Genomic DNA, 21,060 nt, shown 5'->3' on the forward strand with positions numbered 1-21,060 from the left:
GGTACGGATGGGGGGGTGGGGAGAAAGAGACACAGTCATAAAAAGTTTAGAGAGCACCATCTCATTGTCTGGAAAGGTCAGTTCCTGATTCACACTGAGATGCTATTTAAAAATTTCCCCAGGGAAGAACGGATGTGAGAACTGCCCAGAGGCATAAGTGGAGAAATGAAACGATTGTACCTGGCATTGAGGACAAGCATATCTATCACATACAGAGAAAATTAAAACAGAGAAAACCCAAATGGAGAGGGGGAAATCCCCCAAACAGGTCAAAGAGGATTCAGCATGTCCAGTGGCCAAGAAATGCCGACTGAGTGTTGGGGAGAAATGGAATTCTGGGGCCTGGGGAATTCTGAACAGGGAACCCTCCACAATTAAACGTGTGCTCTTCGAATGAATGAAATGCCCTGGCTGCAGAGGAAGTGAATGGAAATTTCTTCCTTGTTGAGGATCTAAATGGAAGGGAGAGCTATAAGCACCTGCACACCCATGTTTTTTTGCAAGCTCCTTTGAATACTGAAAACCTTGGCCTTCATTTTACAACAGTGAGCTCTGAAAACGAAACTTCTAGTCCAGCCCACACGGCTTAAGGAAGGAATAAACGAAAAACTTCAAATGGTATGCAGCAGGATGTACCCAAAGCTGAGCGCGCAACTCCATTTTCTCCAATGAAAATGATTAAAGGCAGAAATCTAGCAAACACACGCTTCCTTCTGATTGCTGTGTTTTGCATACACACAGTGCTTTTTTTCTGGGGGTACACATACCCCTAAACATTTAGTGAATCTTTGTACTTTTGTCCATTTACTGTATTTATTTTCCCTGATTTGAACTATAAAATGGTGATTTTCTTGACTCAAAATGAGAGTACCCCTAAACATTTTTTGGGGGGGGGGAAGCACTGCATACACATATTGCAAGGATGGTATATCACTGACTATATGAGCCAAGAAGGGAAGCAGATTTCGCCTGGAAACTCATTTACTGAAAAGCAAGTTTCACAATAATCAATGGAGCCTCCAAGTACAGGTTGCCACCTGAATGTTTACCTCTGTGATCACCTCCAGGCTTGACTATTGTAACTCGCTCTACGCAGGGTTGCCCTTAAAGCTGACCCAGAAACTCCAGCGGGTGCAGAATGCCGCAGCGAGGCTCCTTACAGGGTCCCGGCCGCGGGATCACATTCATCCAGTGCTTTACCAGCTGCACTGGCTCCCGGTGGAGTACAGGATCAGGTTTAAGGTGCTGGTTTTGACCTTTAAAGCCCTATGCGACTTGGGACCCTCGTACCTACGGGGCCGCCTCTCCTGGTATGCCCCGCGGAGGACCTTAAAGTCCACAAATAATAATATTCTGGAGATCCCGAGTCATAAGATGGCTAGATTGGCCTCTACTAGAGCCAGGGCCTTTTCAGTACTGGCCCCAACCTGGTGGAACGCTCTTTCCCAGGAGACCAGGGCCCTGCGGGATTTGTCATCTTTCCGCAGGGCCTGCAAGACAGAGCTGTTCCGCCTGACCTTTGGGTTAGACTCAGCCTGACCCCTGTGTTTTCCTCCCTCATGGCTTGGATTTATGGCCTACTTGAAATGAGGCTGCACTTTAAATTTTAATACTGTATTTTAATTAATTGTTTTTATGTTTTATTGTAATTCTGTTGGTGTCAGCCGCCCTGAGCCTGGTTTTTGACTGGGGAGGGCGGGGTATAAATAAAAATTTATTATTATTATTATTATTATTATTATTATTATTATTATTATTATCCACTGTGAACTTGCATACAGAACAGAATCACAGGATTGTAGAGTTGGATATGTGCATCCTCACAGATCAAACTCTACAGGCAGAACATAATTATTTGCAAGCATTTTCAAGCACTTTAACAGTCATAGCTTTCCCCCCAAACAGTCCTGGGAACTGGGAATTTGTTAAGGGCACTGGACTCTAGCTCAGGGCAGGGTTTCCTAACAATTCTCAGCGCCCTTAACAGACTACAGTTCCTAGTATTCTTTTGGGGAAGCCTTGTTATGGTAGTGCTTTAAGTGTACAGTACAATGTAAATGTGACCAATGCAGTATGGATTGGTGATTGCATGTGAAGAGCTGCTGCAGGCCTCAAAAGCTGGGGCATACGTGTTTACCATTTGAGCACTACCGCATCCTGTCATATGAGAAGAAATAAGAATGCAACCAGAACTTGCATATCACCTCCACCACAATGCTTTCAGTAGAGGTGGGCGGTCAGCGTATATCTTCAGCTGCAGAGAGCTTGAGAGCTTGAATTACCCACCACTAATGTACATACCAGGACCCAGGTGGAGCTGTGGGTTAAACCACAGAGTCTAGGGCTTGCTGATCAGAAGGTCAGCGGTTCGAATACCTGTGACGGGGTGAGCTCCCGTTGCTCGGTCCCAGCTCCTGCCAACCTAGCAGTTCAAAAGCACATCAAAATGCAAGTAGATAAATAGGAACTGCTACAGCGGGAAGGTAAACGGCGTTTCCGTGTGCTGCTCTGGTTCACCAGAAGTGGCTTTGTCATGCTGGCCACATGACCTGGAAGCTATACGCCGGCTCCCTTGGCCAATAATGCGAGATGAGTGCGCAACCCCAGAGTCGGTCACGACTGGACCTAATGGTCAGGGGTCCCCTTTACCTTTAATGTACATACATGTGTGAACTGAGTATATAGTTAGGATTGATATGTAAGGCATTGTCGTAACTTTAACATGCCCATTATGAATCTGATGCTGAACTAAAGATATGCCAGTTCTTGGGCCACCTAATGCTGCCAACCACCCTCTTCCTTAACAACTACATGTCATGCATACATTCAGACAAACACAGCTTTCTTCACTGGCACATCTCTATGCCAGAAAACACTCTGCCTGTTGGATTGCTGCCTGCTGTGCAGCTGTCAAAAGCTCAGAACATGGTGGCAATTCTGTTGCCGTCCCCATTGGTTCAAAGAGTCCTGGTGATGAGAAAGGACTTGGCACATTTCCCAGCATGCCGGGAAGTGTTTCTTGTAATACAGAAAAGAAACCAAGGCACAGAGTTATAGTTTGGGCCCAAAGGGGAAAACAACAGATGGCATTTGAAGGAAGGTGCATTCCGGTTAGAAACAAAGATAGCACATTGCTATGTAAACTGATGATGTTTTTATTTATATCTTGTCCTTTCCCCAGGTCTCAGAGCAAGTGGTAGCATATTTGTTTGTTTCAAGTGAAATCCGTAAAAAGCAAGTTTTAACAAAACAGAAAAGCCCCCATATTTCCACGCCATCAGTCCAAAAGAAGATGTTACCATGTCTAGGTTAATGTGGTGGGGACTTGACTCCTGAAACCAGTATTTAGTTTTGTAGTTTGCTTTCAGGGCTGGTACACACACAAATATTCATCACCAGATCACTGCAACGCCCAGCAATAAGTTTCACCTGTTAACGTGTTATGTATTGAGATCGGCTGCAGTTCTCACTCTGGGCCACCAGTATGCGAATGAAGGATTGAGAGCTGCTGTTCAAGGATTGGTTAGTTAGTTGGAATTTGTTACTGTTACTAATTGCTTGACGTTACCGGTACAGTGGAACCTCGGTTTATGAACACCTCGGTTTATGAATTTTCGGTTTGTGAAAGCCGCGGACCCATCTGGAACGGATTAATTCACTTTCCATTCCTTTCAATGGGAAAGTTCGCTTCAGTTCATGAACGCTTCAGTTTATGAACAGACTTCCAGAACCAATTGTGTTCATAAACCGAGGTACCACTGTATATGTATGAGGCAGCAAGCTATGCTGTTGTGGTGAGAGAACATGGAGCAGTTCTAACTGCTGCAATAAAGAGCTCTTGCTTAAAGAAGCTGTTTCTGTCGCTGATCTTTCCCACTATACAACAGAATGGACACCATAGACTGGACTTATTGTTGTCGTTTAGTCGTGTCCGACTCTTCGTGACCCCATGGACCATAGAACACCAGGCACTCCTGCCTCCCACTGCCTCCCGCAGTTTGGTCAGACTCATGTTGGTAGCTTCAAGAACACTGTCCAACCATCTCGTCCTCTGCCGCCCCCTTCTCCTTGTGCCCTCAATCTTTCCCAACATCAGGGTCTTTTCCAGGGAGTCTTCTCTTCTCATGATGTGGCCAAAGTATTGGAGCCTCAGCTTCAGGATCTGTCCTTCCAGTGAGCACTCAGGGCTGATTTCCTTCAGAATGGATAGGTTTGATCTTCTTGCAGTCCATGGGACTCTCAAGAGTCTCCTCCAGCACCATAATTCAAAAGCATCAATTCTTCGGCGATCAGCCTTCTTTATGGTCCAGCTCTCACTTCCATACATCACTACTGGGAAAATCATAGTTTTAACTATACGGACCTTTGTTGGCAAGGTGATGTCTCTGCTTTTTAAGATGCTGTCTAGGTTTGTCATTGCTTTTCTCTCAAGAAGCAGGCGTCTTTTAATTTCGTGACTTCTGTCACCAACTGCAGTGTTCATGGACTTATACCACGCTTCAAATGCAATATTGTTTTCCCTCAATGGGTATGTTTGCACATTCAAATGAAATTATGGAGAGGGTTTTTATTTTAATTATAAAGTGTCTAATGTTTTCCCTATAACATTTTCCAAAACAATGCAGGCCCTGCTCGCAGAATTACAGTCTTTCATTTGTTTTAGCATGTCTCATATATGAACTTAAACCCATGACAGCTGATTCACACAAGCAATTCATCCTCTAATGTTCCAGTGTCTAGCAACAAACATTGTGGGAACAAGACCACAGTATTCTGAGATGTGAGTTGTTGTTGTTGGCGTACAGCTTCCCTCATCCATGCTGCCTGGGGCTGATGATGGGAGTTGGCTTCCAACGCCTGGAGGGTCACAGTTTCCTGGCTCCAGCACTGAGGACCAACCATGCACATGTTGGGTGAATAGGCCTGCCAAGAAGAGGAAAGAAAAATGACTGGTTACTTGTCTCTCCGTTGTTCCAATGGTTTGGAAAGCCCCGTCCTGGTAGGGAGCAAATGGTGCAAAAACTCTTGTGTACAGTTTTGGGTAAATAAATAAATCCTGAAACCATCATAATGGGTTATAAACTAAACAGGGATCCGGGGGGGGGGGATCTCAACCGCAATATTCCATCTTTGACCATGGTCTCTTTTCTAACAGCCACTGCCAGAATGGAAATAGCTGTCAGGTGGGAAATGGGGGGAGGCTCTCATTTTACGATCTTGGTTTTACCCAGGTATGGGAAATGGCACAATCTGGGAGTTGAATCAACACAGCAGCGTGATGATAAATGGGCAGGGTAAGAAGGATAAATTTCTAAGTACATGGTAATTGTTCATTGATTATATCAACAAATTGGCAGTGTCGCTATGACCACCTGCTATGGGTGTAGCCAGGATTAATTTTAAAGGGGGGGGAGCAAGTTAGGGTTGCCATATTTCGAAAAGCAAAAAAGAGGATGCCATGAAGATTCTCATTTTAAATACCCCTACAAAGGTTGGAGGTTCAAATCCCCGCAATGGAGTGAGCGCCCGTTGTTCGGTCCCAGCTCCTGCCCACCTAGCAGTTCAAAAGCACGTCAAGAGCAAGTAGATAAATAGGTATCTGGCGGGAAGGTATACGGCGTTTCCGTGCAATGCTCTGGTTTGCCAGAAGCGGCTTAGTCATGCTGGACACATGACCTGGAAGCTGTCTGCGGACGAACGCCGACTCCTTCGGCCTATAGAGCGAGATGAGCGCCGCAACCCCAGAGTCGGTCACGACTGGACCTAATGGTCACAGTTACCTTTACCTTTATACATAGGCTATAGAAACTGTGATATATTGCTGAGGGGGGCAGGAGAAGAGAAGGGGAGTATATCCAAAGTACTACACTTGGGCAAAAAAAATGAAAGGCACAAATACAGGATGGGTGACACCTGGCTTGAGAGCAGTACATGTGAAAAGGATCTAGGAGTCCTGATAGACCACAAACTTGACATGAGTCAACAGTGTAATGCAGCAGCTTAAAAAGCCAATGCAATTCTGGGCTGCATCAATAGGAGTATAGCGTCTAGATCAAGGGAAGTAATAGTACCACTGTATTCTGCTCTGGTCAGACCTCACTTGGAGTACTGTGTCCAGTTCTGGGCACCACAGTTCAAGAAGGATACTGACAAGCTGGAACGTGTCCAGAAGAGGGCAACCAAAATGGTCAAAGGCTTGGAAACAATGCCTTATAAGGAACGGCTTAGGGAGCTGGGTATGTTTAGCCTGGAGAAGAGAAGGTTAAGGGGGGATATGATAACCATGTTCAAATATATCAAAGGATGTCATATAGAGGAGGGAGAAAGGTTGTTTTCTGCTGCTCCAGAGAAGCGGACACGGAGCAATGGATTCAAACTACAAGAAAGAAGCTTCCACCTAAACATTAGGAATAACTTCCTGAAAGTAGGAGCTGTTCGACAGTGGAATTTGCTGCCAAGGAATGTGGTGGAGTCTCCTTCTTTGGAGGTCTTTAAGCAGAGGCTTGACAGCCATATGTCAAGAATGCTTTGATGGTGTTTCCTGCTTGGCAGGGGGTTGGACTGGACGGCCCTTGTGGTCTCTTCCAACTCTATGATTCTATGACATTTTGGCAAATTTTAAAAACGGTCCCCTGAAAAAGAGGATGTGACCTGAAAAAAGAGGACACATGGCAACTGGGATGGGCGGGGGGCAGAACTGAGTTAGCTGCGACACAGTGGGTCAGTTAGTTAAGTATATTTTTATTTACTTGACTAGCTGGCCCACCGTGGCTAATCCCTGTGACGGCCACCACCCTGTCTCGATCCATGACGTATCCCGCCCCCTCCCCCCCACCCCGGGGTCATCCCTGTGACTGGTCCCACTGTGTCCTGACATATCCCGTCCCGTCTCCCCCACCCACCCAGGTGAGTCAGTACCTCCATTCGGCCTAGTCTGTAAAGGCTTTGGCCTAGTATGTAAACGGCAGCTGAGGTGCTGTTTAGAGGGAAGGTGCCAACCTAGCAGTTCGAAAGCACATCAAAATGCAAGTAGATAAATAGGAACCGCTATAGTGGGAAGGTAAACGGTGTTTCCGTGCGCTGCTCTGGTTCGCCAGAAGCGGCTTAGTCATGCTGGCCACATGACCTGGAAGCTGTACACCGGCTCCCTCGGCCAATAATGCGAGATGAGCACGCAACCCCAGAGTTGTTCACGACTGGACCTAATGGTCAGGGGTCCCTTTACCTTTACCTTCTATAGGTGTAGTACCAGTGTAGCTGCCGCTAGAGGGCGCTGGTTTGCAACCTGGTTCTTTTCCCAGCATGCACTTTCGGCTAAGTGGTGCGTTCTGGAACAGGGCTTTTGGGGGGTTTCACCTGGCGGAGGTGTGGCATATGTCTTTGAAAACAGGGGCGTAGCCAGGATCAAAACTAGGGGGGGGGCAAGCCATGGTCGTTCAGGGGCGGGGCCAAGGCACGGAAGGGGCGGGGCCATGAAGTGGGCGGGGCTAAAGGGCCAGCGGGCCTGATGACATTGTGGCGGCGGCAGCAGCGGCCACCTTTTGCTTCTGGGGCTGGTAGCGTTGGCGGCTACCCTGCTTGGCTGGAGAGGACGGGAGGGTCGGGCAGGCGAGAGGGGGTGGCAGGGCGGGCGAGGGCGAGGCAAGACACGGCCGCAGCCACGACGGCTCCCAGGCGTTGCTGCATATCAGCATAATATTTCAACCATGGTTCAAGCCCCACCTTAGGAAAAAAATTCTGCATTGCAGCGGGTTGGACTAGATGACCCTTGTGGTCCCTTCCGACTACAATTCTACGATTCTATTGATATATTACCATACCATATGCATCGTTCTGCTTTCTTGAATTGTCCTACTCCTAGGCATAGCAGCCAACTCCTAGAGGCCTAGGTGCCTCCCCCCCCCCAATTACTGGTAAATACCGTATTTGAAAGAGTCATCCCCCCATGTTGATGGGCTTTCTATGTGGGGCTTATCTGCCCCCCCCCCCGTATTTTATTAAGGATGGAAGAGGGAGGGAAGGAAGGAAGAAATAGAGAGAGGGATAACTCATATTTGTGGGTGCCTCTGGGTGACGCTGTGATGCTGGAACTCTGCATGTACAGGAGCCTTGTAAGCAGCTTTCTCTCTGCTTGATTTACAGCAGGCACGTCCAACAGGTAGTGATCTACCAGTAGATCACTGGATGTCTGTGGTAGATCACTGGTAGGTCACTGGCACCCCTAAAAAAAGCTCACCCAAAATTTTCCTCCTCCCTCAAAAAAGTTGAACTATGACCTGAAGCCCTAAACAAAAATGGGCCTCCCTCCCTCCTAAAAGAAGCTCAACAAGTTTGACCTAAACCCCAAAAAACAGGGCTTCCCTTCCTTTAAAAAAACTCAACAGCTTTGACCTGAACCCCCCAAAAGGGGGTAGATCACCCCCAGTTTTAAACTCTGAGTAGATTAGAGTCTCTTGGGAGGTGGCCACCCCTGATTTACAGTATACAGATGCAGGAGGAGGGGCAGACTGGAACACCAATGCTTTTTATAAACATCACTGTGTCTGTCAAAGCTACAGCCTCCCCCCTTTCTTATTCACTTCTTTTTAGCCTTGCAGAGCCACCTTAGTCAAATTGAATCCTCTGAGTCTGCACCCTCATTAAATCGCCAATAGAACTCTTAATGTTCCTGAATGCTCATTAACAACTCCCACTTAAGAACAATAGGGTGAAATGGTCAGCTATCGAATCTTGCCTGGGGATATATGCTCCATTGTCTTAACTGCTTAACTACTGGTAGCCACTTTGCTTTATTTATTTGATGTGTTTTTGTTACTGCTGTGTTCCCCCCCCCCAGCAAGCGGAGACTTAGCTGCTCTTGCTAAAGCAAAGCCCTTTCCACTTCAGTTTTTGGAGGGGAAAAGTGCTGGTTATGGTCTGTAAAATACATTAATTTTTTTGCTTCTAGGGGGGGCAGCTGCCCCCTCCTGCCCCCCGCCTACGCCCATGTTTGAAAACCTCATAAGAGCCTTCGCCCATTCGCTTTGGACGTTGTGTTCAAATTTGAATGCACTGCAATTGGTGAAGCGGTTTCGGATAAAAGTGGATAATAACCCACATGCCCAGTTTATATTTATATATAGCTAGATTAGGGGGGCAATTCTCCCCCGCACCCCCACCCCACCACCGGCCACCAGTGGCGGAGGAAGGGGTGTGTGGTAAGTGCAGAGCCGCCCCAGGTGTCACCTCTGAGAGGGCTGACAAAATGCCAAGCGGCACTCACCACAACACAGGGCCTGCAGTGTGCCTGAGCCATGCTTCTTTCCTCGGAGAGACACGGTGGCTTGAGAGTGTGCAGGCTCCGATCTGTCCAAACGATCTGCCCGCTGCCTCCCCCCCCAGATGTAGGGGACTGAGAGGGAGGAGCCAGGCAGACTCTGGAGGCCCCACAATGCACCCTGCCCCTATGGATGGCTCACCCCGCCCTCACCCTGCCCCTATGGGCAGCTCGTGCCCCAGGAGCCCAAGCAGCTTCCTCCGCTGCTGACTGTCCCTGGTATAATACTGGTCTTAGCCCTCTCACTGGCCAGAGCTGAAGTTCTTAAACCATTTTCTTAAAGCGATAGGCTATCCATTTTGGGGCCCCTCCCACAAGGAGAACCTCCAAAAAACACTCTGTGAAGGAGAGTTTCCTGGCTCCCACTCAAACTCAGGCTGCAGTGTCTACTAAAATCTTTAATGCTCAGATCAGTGCGATTCATGGGCAAAATGTCATTAAAAGGCACAGCAGGTGCTACACATAGCCAAGCAAACGAAGACATTGATCCAGGAATGACACATACCCCAGCTTAGGAGCTAACTCCTCTTAAGCCCCCCCACAAAAAAAATTTGAGGGGGCCGGGAAACCCGCCCCCCCAAAGTTGATGGGCATTGCCATTTAATTGTGTGTGCCGTGTCATGTGACTATGTAGGGCAGGGCTTACCGTCTGCCCCCCCCCAATATTTTATTCAAGTTGGCACCCCAGGAACCCTGTTATTAGGGAGTGGGGCCGGTACTAATTTCTCACCCATGCGCAATGATCCTGTGTTGAAAACAAACACATTTGTATCCACTGTATTAATGCGCCAAGGGACTTTTTTATGTGTCATTATGACCAACAGAACAGGTGGTGGAAGGAGCGAGCCAGAGTCTAGTGAGTGAGACTGTCCCTGGCTATAATACTGGTTTTAGCCCTCTCACTGGTCAGAGCGGAAGTTGTTATTTACAACTTTAAAAAGAGATACAACAAATGTTCACTTCTGATCTCCCTACCGGTAGTTGGCAAGTTTAAATGTTGCTTGTAGATAGATAGAAGATAAAGAGATAGATATCTTAATTCAGTGTTAGGAGAGGCAATGCATTTTAAATTAAAAGGAAATTGAAAGTCCCCAAAACAAAGCTTAGCCAAGCAAAATTTAAACTGAAAACTCGTAAAAATACCAAGATGAAGATTTTAAAGAGAATCAAGAAAAGCAGATACACCTGATGACTAGAAAAGCCAAGGGAAAACTAAGACAAATGAAAGAACGTGAGGGGCAAAATCAAGTTTATATACCTTTCGACCAAGAAGTCTTTGGATGTACAAAGGAGCAGAGGAAAGGGTAGGTGGATATGAAGCCTGCTTCAAACAGAGTGAAGAATCATTGCAGAAAATAGAAGGCTTTTCTTTTAAAAAGGCAACTGGAGAAGCCATTTCATAAAAAGAAGGCTGGCGTTTCCATTGCCAAAGTTTGTTTATTTATTTAATTGTTTATTTATTTTCTATACCGCCTTATAGCCGAAGGTCTAAGGGCGGTTCACATAAAATATCAAATACACAAAATCAAAACAAAAATAACAACAATAACAATAACGGGTTACCAGAGCATAGACAACAGGAGTCAGGCTATCCCTGTCCAGAGAGGGGCGTAGCTGGGCCACCAGCTGAAGGTGATGGAAGGCACTCCGGGTCACTGAGCGCCTTGTCTCTCGACAGAGGTCATCGTACAGGGCGACCAAGGCAGTTTCTGTGCCAAAAGAGGCCTAAAGCCTGATTGAAATGGATCCAGAAAATCAGCTTCTTCCCAGAGCACCTGGATCTGGTCTGCGACCACCTGCTCCAGAACCTCGCTCTAGAAGTTGGACAAACCAAGATTGGTAAGATTTTAACACAGGTAAGACTTAGAAGTGAGAAGGGTAGGGGGATCCAGGGGGAAAGAAAGCTGTGCATGTGATAAAGAGCAAAGCAGAGGGGGAGAAGACAACATCGTTCTAATTTCATGTTAGCTCAGGTTGCCTTGTTGACAAAAATGCTATACAGCCATTGTTCCTAAGGTAGAATACCCATTTAGAATACCCATTTTAAAAGCTGATGCATCAAAACGGCTTCCTTTGTCTGTCACAGTTGCCTTGCTGATTTCAGTGTGAAAAAGCAAATAGGGCATTTTGAGGGTCAATCTACTGATGGCAATGGTAGAGGCGGCCTGGTAGAGGCATTGGAGTGAATAGAGGTTTTCACCATTTTGCCAGCAAAAAAGTCCAGCACACATTTAAGCACAAACATATTCAGAATTAGGAAGGATGAGCCTTGACCATTTTTTCCTGTACATAAAGGGCAGAAATTTTGTCTGTTAATGGTAAGGCTGAAATGACTGAGAAAATATTTGAAATCTTATGAATCCCGACTCTCTGGCCATTTTTACTCATACATAAGGGGGTGGCGGATTGTTCCACTAATGACCAGAGAGGGGCCACACAAAATCATAACAACCCACAATTGTGAAACGTTTTGGAATAGAGGTCTGTACCCTTAAATCCTGTAGATAAAGGAGGCATGTAGCTCCCAATTTTCTTTGCCTGGGGTACAGGTATGACTATTTACTGCAGGGAACATTATCCATAAATGCTGAGACTTTATTAGAAATTGAATTTGACCCAAATTGTATTACTGGCTTTTTGGTGAAAACTTGCATGATAGGGTTGATAGTTGCTGGGTTTCCAACAAATACTAAAATTTGGATCCTTGCCAGTACTTCTGTTCCTAAGGTAATATATTTAAAAACCTGGTGTAGCAAACTGCTTCCTTTGCCTGTAACCTTTCACTTGGTTACCTTCAACTGCAATCGTAGCTTCTATTAAAAAACCTTTTGAATTATCAGAGGTGGCGATATGCAGTAATAACTAACAAGTAATCTCTAAATGCTCTATCATAATAATTAGAGCAGGAATACAGTTGTGTGTCTTCTGGCTGAAGGTCAGCTAGGTGAGTATCTTGTGCTTGGCTGAGGGGAAAACTTCTGTTGTGTTCTGCCTGCAACTCTTTGTACAAAGATTCTTTCAGGTCGCCGTGAGGGGGACCATTCAAGCAAACTGAGCCTGTTGGAGAAAAGGTAGGCTCTAAATGGAATCATACATCAAATATGCAAACTAAATATTCCAAAGAGCTTGTATTGAGCAATGTTGGTTATTCAATCACTTTTTCAGATGAGCTGCGAACTCAAAAGCCTAATGCAGTCGTTCTCCGTGCTTCTACCTAGAGGGACGTCTCTTGTCGGGACACCACTGCAGGGGAGGCCCCTTCCTGTGCCATCACCACACAATAAGGTACATCTTTTGGTGGGACAGCCATCCTTGTTTTGTTCCAGCTCTTTTTTTTACAGACGTCACAGAGCTACCTGTGCCAGAAGCAGATATGCTCCATTGACAGTGTCAGATACATCAAGTGAACATCTTCAGTGTAGGACTGAGAGGCACCTGCGTCTTGACTGCGCTGCTTCAGGTAACCGGCTGTTTTTGCTCCTGTGTCTGGAGGGGAGGGCTGCTGAAGACCCTAGTCTCTTCCAGGTGCATCTCAGCGACACAAGAAATAGAATTTTGCAAGCCTTCAGGAAACTTAACGGCAAGTGAACTTCACACCTCACAATTCAGTGATCTTTTTCAGTACAATCCTTTTGTGCTGGCTTCTCCATTTCCCCCGCTTGATCTCTTCACAGTTCTGTCCAAGAGCCCACCACACTCAGGTGGAGCCAGCTCTTCCTGCAGAAGTCAGGTCAGTAAGAACAGCTGTGTTCAAAAAACATTTCTCTGGAATTGGTGGGAAAGGGCCGGGGACAAACTAATGAGTCCAGATTGCATTTCACAGACCAGCAGAAGGAACTTCCAGGCCCATGAATTCACACTTCAGAGGGACAAACAAAAAGGTGAGCATAAAGGCAGAGTTTGAAGACTGGAACCAGTCTCTGCAAATTAATGGCAGTCAACATGGCACTCTGTGACTTAACCCAATCTAGGTGAATATCCCTTGCTTGGCAAGGGATAAAACCTCGATTGTGTTTTGTCTGCAACTTCATAACTCTTAAGGGTTTTCTTTTTTCCTGAGAGAACATTCTGTATTCAGAGTGTTCTCTCAGGTTTTGCTTTTCACCTTGTTGCATTGGCCAAAAAAAAGCAAAAGACGCTGGTGGTCGGCGCTCCTGGTTTCCAGGACGGGGTTCAAGCCCCTGCGGTGTCCCTGCTTACTTCCAATGCAACCTCCCTCCCCCCTCCTCCCTCCTCCCCTCTTTCTCTCTCTCTTTCTCTCTCTCTTTCTCTCTCTCTCCCCCTTAAGAGCTAAATGAAGCAAGGTGCTCCTTTGATGCATCACTGGTGTGTGTCTAAGACAAGGTGGATTTCATGGATGCTTCCCATCCTAGCACTCCTTGCCAAAAAACTTACTTCATGACTGTCTCTTAATTTTGCATTGTTTGTTTAGGAAGTAACCTAAATATACAAACAAATGGATCCTATTTAGATTATTCAGAATGTGGAAATGGCCGGGATGAAAGAGGAAATGGCATGACGTTCACTCATTAGCAGAAGAAGAACAGCAAATATAAGATGCTCAGGTGTCCTATTTTACATAAGACTGTTGCCAATTTTCAGGGCTATCAGAGGCTTAAGATGTGGACAGGTGACAGTTCTCTGTATGAAGGGGTCCTCTATTTGAATGGCCGGGCATTCCAGAGTCATACACGGAATCACTGAAATCAATGGGTCTAGTGACTATGACTTAGTAGGAGAGAAACTACTAATATTTTTTAATACGCATCCACACACAGCGTATGCAAATTAGTGTCTATTCCTTTGGACAAGTGTCAATGGCCACTCTAAGCAAAGACGTGTTCAATTTCTGCAGTTGGGGTTATTTAGGGATGCAATATTGTCTGCTCAATCAGGCCCTTTTGTTTTCTCCTGATCATGAGGAACGCAGTTTGATCCTAAGTAAGTTTACTTTGAAGGAAGTCCGAGTGCTTTCAAAGACTTACCGCTACTCCCAGCCTAGTAAGCGCACGTTGGGGTGGGGCTATAGCCCTGTTTCAGAGTTCATGCTTTGTATGTGGCCCCCTCTGCCCTCCGCCCTGCAATTTGAACATTGGTCTTGAGTTTTCTCCCATCCACAGTCATGGATAAGCAGGGATTCTACTCCGTGTCAGAGCACCTCAGCTGAAAACCAGGGACTAGATGAAGCTATCCCTGAAATATTAAACACAGAATACAAAGGTGACCTTGAATAGAGAAAGTGTCTCTTGTTGGGAAGGTAGGCAGTGTGCGCCTGTGTATGTGTGTGAGTGTGGGGGGATTTTCTTGTACATTTTATGCTCCTTAACGCTACCCCCCCCCAACATCAGTGAGCTGAGGATCCCTTTCCCATCATCATCATTGGCCCAGATTGCGCTGGGCTCCCTGGCCCCTGACCCTGAGCCCCGCAAAGAAGGGATCAGCAAGGAACTGGAGGTGACGGAGGACATCTTGCATGTGTGAGTATTGGCCAGGCGCCCCCTTCTACAAGAGGCAAGGGGTGGTGCCAGTCGGGGCAGATGGTGGGCTCTGAGTCCTGGGTGCAGCCTGCTGGAAGGTCTCCTGCATAAGCTGCAGGAGGATGAGAGACAAGGTGGCGCTGTAATGGATGGCTTCTTGGACTTGAACCAGGGTTTAAACAACAACAACAACCACAACATTATTACCGGTATTTGTACCCCGCCCATCTGACCAGGTTGCCCCAGCCACTCTGGGCAGCTTTCAATAGATATAAAAACATAAAACATTTAAAACTTCCTGATACAGGGCTGCTTTTAGATGTCTTCTAAAAGTTGGATAGTTATTTATCTCCTTGACATCTGATGGGAGGACGTTCCACAGGGTGGATGCCACCACCGAGGAGGCCCTCTTCCTGGTTCTCTGTAACCTGTAACCTCTTTTCTCACATGAGGGAACCGCCAGAAGGCCCTTGGAGCTGAACCGTTTTGAATGAGTCTGTTTCTTGGCCTGCAGGGTTGTTTTGAGCATAACTTGTAGGAAGAGTGGGTTGCAAGTAAAATAAAGTGGTGTGCTGAGCAAGACCTGCATTTGGATCAGTGTGCTTCTGCACACAGGACAACTTCCTGGGGACGTAGGAATCTGCCTATCATCCATTTAGCACAGGCCCACCTGCAGTTTTTCAGGGGGACAGACAGGCAAAGCTCCCAGACCTACCAGGGATTGACCATCTGCATGGCTGCTCTCCCACTGAGCTGGGGCCCTTCCCCAAGGGGTGGGGTGTGCCCACTGCTAGTGAATGAAAGTTGGTGGGATGCCCTTGTCGTCATCTCTTGCCTGCAGAAATGAAGACTTCTGCACCCCAACCTTCTGTTGTTTTCCCTTGTGACTTAGCTGCCAAAATCATTCATCTCTCACAACACTCTGGTAACATGATGCTCCTCCCTGCCTGCTCCTGGATGCATCACAAACTCCTTGCTCTTGCCTTCAGAGCCCTCTATGGCCATGCTCTCCCATCCTTATGACAGCATTCTTGTATCCCGATACATCTCTGCCTCTGATCTTTGCTCCTCAACCTCTAGACGTCTTCTGTTCCCTGAAACAACTCTGCCTTTTCCTCCCTGGTGCCCCATATGCCTGGTACCACTTCTCAGAACCCCTCTGTGCATCCTCCTCGCTAATTTCCATCAAGCTCAAGGACTAGAATAGAAAGAGAATATTGGCAGAAGGAGTGGCATGTTCATTGGACTGTTAAGTGTAGTGCAAGTGTGACGTTTTACATTTCATATATATTTTATTGTTTTGCAGTCGATGGAGAGCAGATGAAGCCCGGATTCTGCGTGTGTCCATCAGCTCCTTCCTGGAGCATCTCTCCTTGGTGGTGGAAACTATGGACCTGTTTGGGCCTCCTGTGGCTTGATAGCTGGTTGCAACAGGAAGCTTCCCCATAGTCTTGGCTGGACTCTGGACTTGCCCAAGGGCTACGAGGCACTGAACATGCCATCCTTAGAGCCAAGATGTTGCTTTGTGTTCTGGAACCAGCAGGGAACTTTTTCCTCTCGGATACTCTTGGACGTTGATGGATTTTGGGTGCTGAGAAGCAGGCAAGCCTGGGACTGCCTTGGTGGAAGACAAAGTACATAGAATCTGGTGCTCTAATAAATTATCCAGTGTACTTTACTTTCTAGTCTGCATGTGTTAACTGATTAAATATATTTGAGCCAGCTCACCATATTGATTAATCAATTACACAAACACAAGCAAAATCTTAATCATAGTGTTTTGGGGTGGGGTTTTTCTTTTTGAGGCTCCTGAACTGAGATGATATAAGAGAGAAAATTCTAACAAAAAGACAGATGCTGATGTTCATTGTTTAGAAAAGGGAAAGCCATCTGTTTTCTAGAAATAGAAACAGGAAAACCATCAATTCTTTTTCATCAAATTTGTCAAGAAGGCAGTGCTCTGAAGCTTGTGAGTTTATAAATTGTGACTTTGGAGTTAAATGAAGTTGACAGATCTATGCTTCTCTTCTTCCGTTCTGTTCTTTCCTACATCAGCCATGGAAAACCTCATTGGCTCAAGGTGTTGCTGGACTCCAGTTCCCTTCAGCCCCATCCAGCATGGCCAAGGGTCAGGGATAATGGGAGTTGTAGTCCCATTTTGTTGTAGTTGTAGACCTTTTCAGAAATCACTAGTGAAGAATGCAACTGTCAGGTCCCTAATGTCATACGGCACCAGACTTGTGTTCCTGACCCCAATTCAAGGGGTTAAAATTGACACATTAACCTTAAAAGACTTGGGACCCAGGTAATTGAATGCACATGAGTCTCTTTACCAACTTGCTCATGTGCCTAGATTGGCAGGCTAGACCCTGGACTGGTCATAAGGAGGCCATAAATCAGGCAGGCAGGTGGGGACTGGCTGAGTTTGGGGGGCAGAATCCTCTTGGCCCCAGTGGACCAGCCTCCACTTTCTCCCTGGGATCAAATGATGGGCTTAGAAAAACAGGGAAATAAACGGACAACATGGCCCAGAGTGACCCACCTTGTAGGAGGCAAGCTAAGATCAAAGGCAGTAAAAGGAAGCCGCATTCTCAGGCCGTCTAGCATTTTTATTTGCCTTCAAAATGCTGAGCATGGTCTGAGATGACATCAGCCCCATCCATCGGAATGGGGCAATGATGGCATTTCTTGAGGGGCGGAGGGAAATTGGCTGATCTGGGTTGCCTGAGAGATCGCCCTCCCCGGATCCGCCTCCTCTCCCCTCCCTTTGGCGTCCTGCCACGGCGCACAGCACACTTTTGCCCATTCCTAAAAAGGTTTCGTTTGCAGAGATATCAGGATTCCAGCCGTGTGAATCATCCCGCACCGGGTCTCTCAGGGGTGCCAATTATAGGCTCTTGCACCCCCTCTCTTTTTCCTTCATTTTTGGTGAGCCAATGAAACTCCCTCACTTTCCCCCCTCCCCCTTGTTTATTTCTCTGGATCCTGGCACTGCTAGATGTGCGGCTGGGGGGGGGGGGGAACCAAACCATTTCCCTCCATTAATCGCTTTTGCGCCTCCATTAATTATCCCTATCTCTGGCAGCGTCGCGCGGAGCCCTAGCCGCGGTTCCTGGAAGTGGGGTGCGGGGGTCGGGGGTCCAGAAAGGGATTCGAATTGGGGCTTGAAGATCCAACTTCTCCCTTACTATAAAAGGAGCGTGCCAGGGCGGGGAAGGCGGTTGCACGATGGTTCTTCAGCGACAGATGAAAAGGGAGCAAGACGCCTGTCGGGGAAGCACGAGATTAGCTCGGGGCGGCGCGCTCGACTCTGTGCGAGTGCAGCAAGTCTGCCACCAGATGGCGCCCTTCCCCCGCCCTATGCCGCTTTGCCTCGGCTCTCCAAAGCCCCTTTTTAAAGGAGACGGAGAGATCATTCCGGCGAGAATTCCTCCCTATACATACACATTTCTTTGCCAACTGGCCTCTTGTACCCCGCCCGCATCTGGCGCTAGCCTTTGCTGCTCTAGCGAGTGGCTGACAGCTTCTCTTCTTGCTGGTCCTTCCCCAGAAACAGCTGCATTTCTGTACCGGTACAGAAGGCGATTCCCTTTCCATCCCATCATCACCCCCGGTTCTAAGCAGCTGTTGAAGCTCTTGCGTGCCTCTGGGGAACCATGAACGCTCTCTTCTTTGCGATGGCTAGCTTTTCTCCCACCCCCCCACCCCATTTTTTATTTTAAAGGGGGAGGAATCAATCACATCTGGGCTCTGCAAAACCTCACCCTGAGTGGCTCTTTATTGCCCCCCCGGGGATGAGGGGAGGCCGGGGCAGATGGTCAGGGAGCACGTGTCTATGGAAGCAGGAGAAGGGGCTCCCCAGCGTCCCAGTCCCAGACATCATCTGCAACCCATTTCCTCAGGCCGAGATCTCTGATTGTAGATTTCAGGTTCTGGTGGTGGTGGGGAATCAAACTGCTACCCCCCTCCTCCTTCTAGACCACTGGATTGCCTTCCACCCCCCCACCCCCGAGGCTTGGTAAAGAACCCCGGAGTCCTGGCTGCAAAGATGGGAAGAGAGTTGGGGGGCAGAGAAGATGCAAACACCCACTTCCCCAACTTGGCCCCTGATTCTTCTTAGTGATACACCTCACACACTTCAGCACACAAGGGGGGGGGGAAATAAAAGGAAAAAACGGGGATCTGAGAGTGATCTCAGCTACCTGGCCTCGTTCTGAGGAACTGCACTGCCAACCTGCGGTCCAGAGCCTCTGGTTTGTTTCAGGGGGGGGGGGGCTCTATTGTCTGTTGATGGCACTCGCCTTCTACCTTTAGCTCAGGGGTCAGCAAACCTTTTCAGCAGGGGGCCGGTGCACTGTCCCTCAGACCATGTTGGGGGCCAGACTATATTATTTTGGGGAAAAAATATGAACGAATTCCTATGCCCCACAAATAACCCAGAGATGCATTTTAAATAAAAGGGCACATTCTACTCATGTAAAAACATGCTGATTCACAGACCGTCCAGGGGCAGGATTTAGAAGGTGATTGGGCCGTATCCGGCCCCCGGGCCTTAGTTTGGTGGGGACCCTGCTTTAGCTGATTATTTTCAGATCTCCCAAAGCAGGGGAATTGAACCATGGGCATAGCCAGGATTTTGGGGTTTTTTTTGGGGGGGGAGGCCTCTTGTTTGAGGGGGCAGAACCTTGGTTAGCTATGCATTTTTATTGATTGGGGGGCTGCCCCTCCCTGCCCCCTGGCCACCCCCATGAATTGAACCCATGCATCCCAGCTAGCTCTGCATTCTTAGCTGTGCCTCCAGTGATGCCACAGACATCTTTCTGGCTCAGAAAGCCTAGGCATCTCTCCCGTGCCCCCCCCCTTTCCAAGCTCTCCCCGGTCGGAGGATGCAGTTGGCATAGAATGCCACTTCCGTACGCGATTAATGTGCTAAAAGCCCCCTGATCGTAATTAATCTTTATGAGGCTGCTCTGAACTTCTATCCGATTCGCATTATAATCTTCCTTTCTCTCCACCCAGAGGCAGAGGGTGTGTGTGTGTGTGTGCTAAAGATTTAGTGTCAGACACAGACAGGCTTCGTGGAGTGAGTATGGCTGTCTGAGGCCTAGGTCTTGACTGGCTTTAAATGAGAGGGGAGTGTTAAATGCCGCTCAGGGCTCCTTGAAGACCACACCCAGGCCCCTCCAGACTGGTGCTGCTCTGCAGGGTTTGCGGGTGTATTGTGACTCAGTAATAATGCTTTGGTAGCAGATTTATACTGGAGCATCCATATATCATTTTGCTTTATTAGCTGTTCTTTGACGCTTCCCCAACATTACTGCATGATTGCCATGCAGAGGGGCACAGGAGTGAGTGCAACACAAAACCTTGGAACCTTTGCAGTATGGAAAGTTACAAGGATTTCAGCAGGAAGTTGGCGAACACACACTGAATGCAAAAGGAACAGGGACTTTTGTAGGTGAAAAGTTTTTTCAAAGCAGGATCAAATAATCATGAATGCACCATAAAAATGGCTCTTGGAGAAGCTCCCAGGGGATGCCGAGAGCCAGTATCATTTCAACCTGTAGCTGAGGAGGGAAAACAATATTTTCCAGCACTTCCTTACTTTTTTTTAAAAAAAATATCTCCCTGCAAGTAGAAAATTAGCACAGTACTGTACAGTACATATTGCACCCCAGCTTCTGCAACCTGCAACCGTACAACTTGAGTTATGAAGTCATCTCTCCCAGAGTGCAGTGTTTGACCGAGGCACTAGAATTCTGGACTGTGCCACTTCACAGAGGAAGGGCTGTGGCTCTGTGGTAGAACAGCTGCTTTGCATGCAGAAAGTCCAGTTTCAGTCTCCCAAGTGGGGCTGGGAATGTCCCCTGCAGAGTTGCTGCCAATCAGTGTAGATAATTCTGCGCTAGATGAAGTAATGGTTTGACCCAGCATAAGAGCTTCTTATGTTCCACACTTCAGGGGGCACCACAACAATGCTGTAGAATGGAGCATGAGAAGTGGGGGGCATGCCAAATTTTGACGCTGCAAGGAGTGCTGCTGAAATTTGAGAGCCCTGACTGCTACTGCAAGAGCCCAGAAGTATTCCACCATGTCAGTCTACCGCTTTACTCTGGATTATGTGCACAACTGAAGGGACTGAATGGGGAAGCACACAGGAGGGAGGGAGGCTCCCAGGATTCTTGCTAGCCAGAAGCGCTCTCTCTCCCTAGATGGGGTGGGTGGCCTTAAGGGGGCTGCAAAATCCTTTAACAATCACATGCATGT

General features: G+C 47.5%; 1 protein-coding gene and 1 long non-coding RNA gene across 2 annotated transcripts; both read left to right on the forward strand.

The window, feature by feature from the left end:
- Window positions 1–10,451: 10,451 nt before the first annotated feature.
- Window positions 10,452–13,430, forward strand: LOC132591234 (uncharacterized). Its single transcript, XR_009556846.1, has 5 exons — window positions 10,452–10,620; window positions 10,995–12,387; window positions 12,482–12,601; window positions 12,842–13,046; window positions 13,140–13,430. It is a non-coding gene; the product is annotated as an uncharacterized LOC132591234 (long non-coding RNA).
- Window positions 13,431–13,936: 506 nt separating this feature from the next.
- LOC118075391 (EKC/KEOPS complex subunit LAGE3-like) lies at window positions 13,937–16,471 on the forward strand. Its single transcript, XM_060269132.1, has 3 exons — window positions 13,937–13,946; window positions 14,574–14,793; window positions 16,100–16,471. Exons 1-3 carry the CDS (start codon window positions 13,937–13,939, stop codon window positions 16,209–16,211), a joined length of 342 nt encoding a protein of 113 aa, XP_060125115.1. The 3' UTR covers window positions 16,212–16,471.
- Window positions 16,472–21,060: the final 4,589 nt, after the last annotated feature.

This window comes from Zootoca vivipara, chromosome 16 (assembly GCF_963506605.1).
Source record: "Zootoca vivipara chromosome 16, rZooViv1.1, whole genome shotgun sequence".
NCBI classification, from domain to species: Eukaryota; Metazoa; Chordata; class Lepidosauria; order Squamata; family Lacertidae; genus Zootoca; species Zootoca vivipara.

What these genes read in the sequence shown, in the direction of transcription:
- LOC118075391 (XM_060269132.1), top strand. An exon ending in ACGGAGGACATCTTGCATGT is followed by an intron (nt 14,794 to 16,099) that starts GTGAGTATTGGC and finishes ATTGTTTTGCAG; the next exon opens with TCGATGGAGAGCAGATGAAG.